The following is a 7545-nucleotide window of genomic DNA, read 5'->3' as shown; positions in this document are numbered from 1 at the left end:
GCTTATATGTAACTGTTCCTGCCTTCTAGACATGGTATAGGGAGATAATACCCCGTGTGTGATTTCCTTACACTGATACTTTTTATTCTTGACACTTGTACAATGTCTGTCCTTGGTCCAAACAGAGTGTACCAAGTGTATGTGGATTTTTTTCTTTATTTTATTATGGGAGGCTTGGCTAGTTATTGTATGGAATGGACAGAATTTTCATTAGACTGAAAACCAACATGCTTCATACCTTGTGGAATTTGACTGAAATTTCTAAAAGTGTGTAAATGGGCTTCACCATCTCCCCTCTTTTTAGTCCTAATTTAGATATCTCCACTGTTTCACATGTCATCATTCAAACCACTGTGTTGCCTATCAGTGGTCTTGCTATGTAGCACAATTATCATGAATACACACCTCTAATGTAATATTCATTATATTTCAAGAATATTCAATAATTCTCATAAAAGAAATGCCCTTTTTGAAAATGATAATTCATCAATTTTTCTGGCATGAATGAATTAAGGAATATGTCTGTGTACATAATACAGTGAACAATTTCATTGAGAATTTCTTTCATATTTTATGAACCCTGATCAGAACTTTTCTGCAGCTTGCCAAAGCCTTCATTGATGACACATTGCTTCTGAATTGAATGTTTACTTTCCACATGAGTTCTTTAGTTTGTTTAGAGAAGATAAATAAACTTGGTAACCAGATCAACATTTTTTTTGTATCAGAAAGGTATGCATCTTTTCTCTGGCAATATAGTTTATTTTATTTTTAGTGACAACACATTTTTAACTGAACAATCATGAGAGACTTGACATTTTGCAGCCATCTTGAATTCAGTCATATAAGTTTGGAAGGCTTCGGGCTTTCATAGATAAAAGGGAAGAGTTGTCAGTAATCCAAAAACATGCTGCATGGGATATGAAATCTTTATCTCAAACACTGTGCCAAATTTTGTTTGTTAGTATAGCAGTAGAGAATATTACTTACCATTAAACATTTGCTGTTGATATTAGTAACATATGGGGAACAACAAAGCCATTAGACTCTTCATACTAAAATGTATACATTTGTAGACATTCATTTTCAAAGTATCCAAGAAGCAATACTGAGGGGCAGTTGGAGTTGCATAGACTGAAAATATTCAAATTAGTTCCTTAAAGTTTCTTTCTTAACATTACTCATGGCATTTTTTTTTATAGTTTTAAATCATTTTAATACTTTTTATAAAGTGTCCTTATCTTGAATTGTTGTGCTGAATAGATTTAAAAGAACACAACATAACTTTAACATAGTTGTCAATATGTGTAGATCATTATATAACAACTTCAATTTTAAATTTTTGACAGTATTACTAAAATTGAATGTGAAAAGCTAATGTTGGTTATTAGAAGATATTTCATTGTGTGATATGTTTGATGTGAAAGCAAGATACAAGGAAAGAATAATTCTACACATATGTGTATTTGTATATTGTTTTCATCAACAAGCAACTTTAGGTACATATTTTTGATTCTTCCCAAAGAGTAAAGCAGAAAGATGTTCTATAATAAAAACTTAATATTAGTTTTCATTTTCTGTTTTTTGCAGTTTAACTTTATTTGCATTACATTACTTTTATATCACTGATTTTCAACCAGGGTGTCATGGTACCCTGGGATGCACTGAGATCCTTCCAAAGGTGCCACAGGGAACCATACAGTGGTAGCATTGTTATTAGGGGTGTGCAAAGTGGGGCCTATTAAATTCAGATTTGAATTTGGTCAGAATCAGGGACAGTAATTTGATTAGTTGATTTGGATCACTGTCCCTGATTTGATTTGGTGGAATGTGAATCTGAAGATTTGATGCTGATTCAGAGAATCTGTGATTCTGACATAGACACAGCTTTAAAAGTTTTTTCTACATACTTTGAGGTACCAGCGTGGCTTGTGAATGCTGCAGTGCTGGGGCAGGTAGAGCATCCCACAGGAGTGTGGGGAGGGGGGGCCCTCCATGTGCTTCTGGTCCACTTCCAGGTCCACCAGGGAGCATGCTTGTGGCCCCCGACCGTGCCCTCTCTGGCTTGGCAATCAGTTGTGGGGGGACCCCAGATACCGCCCCCCCTAGACCCAGGAGGCACCAGTCACCAAGCCAGGAAGTATGGTGGGGAGGGGGCCCCGCATGCTCCCCAGCAGAACAAGAGGTGGATCAGAAGTACTTCTGTTCCACTTCTGGGTCTGCTACCAAGCATGCTGGGGAGCCCCCCGCTCTTCTGTGGGACACTCCATCCACTCCAGCATTGCAGCATTCACAAGCCACCTGCTACCTAGAGGTACATATTAAAAAAAACATTTAAAGCTATCTCTATTTTCCAATCTCCAAATCTTCTGAACCTCCCCAAATCGATTTGAAGGGTTACAATTCAATTCAGAGAGTTTAAAGGGTCCTCTGGTTTGATTCAGATTCAGAGATTTGGTCATTGAATCAGGCTGAATCTCCGCCGAATTGAATCGGGGACCAAAGCTTCACCCAGCCCTAGTTGTTAGGTTTGCAAATGTGATTCAGAGATAAACCCAGAGATTTTAAATAGGAATTCATAGCATTAAAAACATTCTGCCATGTTGTGATCTTATTGAGTTCTTTGCAACAGAAAAATTGCTTTATTATTTTTTTCATAGTAGAAAAATGAGTGACAAGTAAGAGCTGGCATTTTCAGAGAGGTGCCTTGAGTCTAATGAGGGGGTTCCTTGAGTCCAGAAGGTTGAGAACCACTACATTGCATTATTTACATAACTTTTTTGCTTGTTTTCTAGGAATTTATCTGGGAACATTTTTTCAAGTCTTATATATGGACTTTTTTCTGAATTGTTATCTCTGAAAGCCTTGTAAGTACATCTTCTTATATACATTTGATTTTGAGTTGTATATACAACCTTTTTTTGCTATATTTTGTACAGTTTTGGAGTTGTGGTGTATCTTGGCATTACCTAGTCTTTTTACATTTGAAAAGCAAAGAAATGAAAAAAATCTATGATAATGTTATATCCTTAGGCTGGTAATATACTGCATATTATGTTCTTTAGCTCTAATTTTAAAAATCTGTAACAATCAAGAAGGAAATTAAAACAGGCATGGTAGGGTTAAAATGTCAATTTGAAGGGGTTTATATGTGCCATTTTTTATTTCTTAAAATGTATTCAATTTATTAATCAGTTTATCTTTACTCTTTTTGTGAATATGTCTAATTATATAAAATAAAATTATCCTAAGCTGCTACTTAGCTTAGTCAAATTGAATGAAGTTCTATGAACAACTTCTAAACCAGGGATTTACAGTATAATGGAAATGCTGAAGCATAATTAACTAGAGTATAGTGGGTAAATTATGTCACTGTCATAATGTATGTCTAGAATATAAGCAAATGAAGATCTGGTTTTCACTGAAAGTGTTGAACTAAAATTGACAATACAGTTAGCATAGTATTGGACTCCATATACCACAGGAGAATATATACTGTTTAACTGTCACATGATACGTCTTCATGATTAGCTACACACTGTAGATCTAACTTTTGCTGCATACGTTAATTTATCAAAAGTACATTCTGTGCCCACAAGAATCCTTTTCTTTTCTTCCTAGACATTTCCACACTGATTCACTTATTTGTGATTGTAATCTAAAATGGGTCTTGCAGTGGGCTAGAAATGCTTCTGTTCGAATTGCAGAGGAAACAGTTTGTGTTTACCCCAGTACTTTACAAGGACTGGCATTCCATAACCTGAAGGAAAACCAGTTGATATGTGGTGAGTTTTATACTATTTTAAGATTATTAATCGAAGTTGATTTCTCAGGAAAAGGTGTAAACTGACGGATGAATGCCAAACAGGAATGTGTTACTAAGTCTAGCCTTCTCCTAGGCACAAGAAAAATAAAGGTACAGAAAAGAGTCTAAAGATTGAAAGGGACTACAGCTGTCAAGTTTCATATAAAAGAGAATACATTCATTACAGAAAAATAATTGTCTTGTACATTAAATAATATTTAATTATGGTCTAAAACATCAATCCATAGAAAGAGTTCTACATTGTATATTTACACAAGTCAGTGTATTCCTGCAGGGATTAAGACAATAGTCTTTTTTAGGCTATACATTTGACAGTAAAGCATAAATATCAAACTGCATTCTTGTATCTCTTGCATTTATAAACCTGCACCATATATTTTACCACCTTGTACTGGAGATGACTGGAATTTTTATAAAGATAAGCAGTTAGACAGAAGTCTTTGTATGAAATCCCATAAAGGAAACAAATCTTTGAAAAAGCTTTCCCATCATAATCATGGCAATAGGGTAAAGAGAGGATATGAAAGAGAGAGAATATGAATGAATAAAATACGTATTGAGCATCTGGTCTGAAGGAAGGGCATACAATAGAAGTGTTCAAGCATGCTAGAGGCCCCCATCACGGAGAAGAATATTCCTCAGATGCACTCAGAAGCTATCATGATTGTCTCACTAGGAAGTCTTACTATAGACAGAAATATCACATCACAAATCTCCATGCATAAAATGTTCTTTAATGGCTTTCTTGACTGACAAGAAGTTTCTAGGATGCTGTTTGTGGGCACTGCTAATAGTATCAAAGGAGAGAGGTGGGGCCCACCTAGAATTATGGTAAAAGTTCAAAGTACAAAATTCAATATTTTGAACTGTGAACTGTGGGAAATTCTGAGGGCTGTGAGTTTCACTCATTGGGTGGGGCCAAAGATATGATTGGTGAGATGACCTCACCAAAGGTATGATGACAGAAGTTTGGCAAAACGGAATACAAAATGACAGTATTTCTTTGGATAGACTATATCGATTCTCTCTCCTACAAGTGTTCTTCCTAACCTGTATTATTAAGCATTTGAAAACTTAGAATACCATTCTGATAAATATCTAGTACAGAGCATTCAGTATAAATAGGACAAATGGGTCCTACTGAAAACGTTCTGTGGAGACCAATGGAGTTTTAGAAGGAAGTTAATTATTTTTTTTCTAGTCTGTCAACTAATGAAAACTTTACAGTGAAACCTCTGAGTATTGTAGTAGAATGAAGCAGTGGTTCTCAGACAGGGATAGTATAATTTGTAAAAGCAATCCTTACAACATTGCTGATATAGAATGTATAATATCGCACTAGCTTGTATTTCTGTTTACAATATCCACAGAGCACTTGACAAGGTTTTTAATGACTGCCAATAATCTGACACTACTTTTAATGTCTGCTGAGAGCTTCACATGATTTTATTTGCTGAGTGTTTTGCAATCTTTATAATGCCTGCCAAGTGTTTCATGATGTTTATAGTATCTGATGCAACTCATGGTGCTCACAAAATTGAAGAATTTCATTTTCAATAATTTAATTTGAGTTCAGGCTTAGTAAAAGAACTCTATACCATTTCCTACCGGCATTCAAATAATAAGACTTTTTTTTTTAATTAATCAGTTTTTAAACATAATTTAAAAATATTGATGACAGGATATTTTAAAAGCACATGTGTTTCTGCATGTGCACAACTTTCAGTATGTGCAGATGGTCTTCTTCCTTCTAGATTCTGTGAGAGGTCATGGAGGATCTTTAGCAGGATACTGGGACAACTCCCTGGCCTTTCTTTCTTAATGATGGAGTAATTCTTCTCCCTTGGGAATAGCTTCCAACTGAAAAAGAGGATAGGGTGTTCCTCCCCATTCACCACTTTGGACAACACTGACCGCAAACCCACACTGCCAAACATCAGTTGGAAGTAAAAAACTCCTTTGAAAAGTTTGGGTTGTACAGGACTGGTTCCTGGCAGGGGCAAGCCTTCAACATGAAGAATGTAGGGGTTCATTCTCTGGTCTGTTGTACCTTCTGAGAAGGATTGCCCTTCAGGTCTGTGAGGTGACTTGCAGTTGAAGAGAATGCCAGTATAAACTGCCGATAGTGTCCAGCCAATCCTAGAAACTAGCTTACCTGGGTTTTTGTGTTCGGTGTTAGAAACTTCTGCAGGGCCTAGACCTTATCCACCAGTGGCCATATTTGACCATTCCTCAGAGTGCACCATAGGTATAAGGATTCAGTCTTACCCACATGACACTTGGCTGGGTTTGAAGTTAGACCTGCTTCTCAGTGACTGCAGCACTGCAGCCACATGGTCCAGGTGCTCTACCTGTAGACCACTATGTTCTCCATATATTCTGTCATATGACCTGATGGGGCTGTGGAACCTTGTTTATCAGCCTCTGGAACATGGCTGGGGCCCATGCAACCCACAGGGCATTTTCTGGAATTGGTATAAGCCAAAGATGATAGCAAAGGCTGTCTTTTCCCTAGATTTCAGTGTTAGCAGGATCTACCAATACCCTTTTTTCAGTTGGAGGGTCATAATGTACCGAGCAACTCCCAACCAGTCTGCTAGCTTGTCGACCTGCAGCATGTGATATGTGTTGAATTTTGAGATTGCATTGAATTTTTGAAAGTCGGTGAAGAACCACATAGTGGCATCCCAATTTGGAAGTAGCACAATCAGACTTCTTCAGTCACTGTACAATTCCTCAATTACTGCAATGTTCAGCATTGTCTGCAGCTCCTGCCTCACACCCAACTGGGGTTGCTCTTCCCACATCTCCTATATGCAGTCTAGGATTCCCCATGGTTGTCAGCTGTAGAGCAGCTTAAAGGGATAAAACCCTGTTGATGCCTGGGACACCTCCTGGACTGTCAACAGAAGGGATTGGGACCACCTGGTCTCATTGGTGGGCCTCCATGGTTGTGAATTTTCTTAACATTTCTTTAAGGGTTCTATTAAACTGATCCACCAACCCATCAGTCTGCGGGTAGTAGATGGAAGTCCTTGACAATTTAATATTTATTAGCTTATATAGCTACTTTATAGTCTGTGACATTAACTTGGGTACCTAGTATGTAATGATTTCTCAGGGATCACCCACCCACATGAACACCTTCATGAGCTTAGTGGCTATGACTTTGGCTGTCATCGAGCAAATGGGTATGGCCTCAATGGATATAGCATAGAGTTGACTATTAACATTATGTACTTGTAGCCAGCTGCACTCCGTTCCAGGGATACCACCATCCCCATCCCAGTCCATTCAAAGGGAATGTACACTGATGGTAGAGGGACCGGTAGGGCTTACTGGGCTTTTTGTGGGGCAGTAAGCACACAGTCCAGATAGGAGGTGAAAAAGTCTGGCACCCTGTTGTGTCATCTGGTTTCAACCAGAACCAACACCAGTCCCTCAGTCACTGGGCAATAAGGTGGGATCAGCTTGCAAGAGAGTAGCATTCCTTGTGAAAGCACTACTTGAAGGTCTCCTCGAAAATGTCATGGGTATTCAGGATCGCAGCTTTCGCTTCCTGGTAATCATGAGCCATCTTGGCATTGAGACACTTATAGGCTATCTGAGCCATCCCCAACAGAGTCGCTACCCATTTTTCTAGAGCCCACTGTGTGGCAGGCACCACCCTCTCAAATATATATATATATATATATTATATATATATATATATATGTCTC

At 37.8% G+C, this 7545-nt stretch overlaps 1 protein-coding gene across 1 annotated transcript in view; it reads left to right on the top strand.

Moving 5' to 3' along the window:
- The window catches only part of ADGRA1 (adhesion G protein-coupled receptor A1), an 841033-nt gene that overhangs the window by 311684 nt on the left and 521804 nt on the right, over positions 1-7545 (top strand). The window contains exons 5-6 of the mRNA XM_019502677.1: positions 2796-2867; positions 3622-3785. Of these exons, the coding sequence (XP_019358222.1) occupies positions 2796-2867; positions 3622-3785 (236 nt within the window). The remainder of the gene's footprint in view (positions 1-2795; positions 2868-3621; positions 3786-7545) is intronic.

The sequence above is a fragment of the Gavialis gangeticus genome, unplaced genomic scaffold (genome assembly GCF_001723915.1).
Source record: "Gavialis gangeticus isolate Ggan-Ray unplaced genomic scaffold, GavGan_comp1, whole genome shotgun sequence".
Taxonomy (NCBI): Eukaryota; Metazoa; Chordata; order Crocodylia; family Gavialidae; genus Gavialis; species Gavialis gangeticus.
Note: the sequence above shows the minus strand (reverse complement) of the source record. Positions and strands in the feature narration are given on the sequence as shown.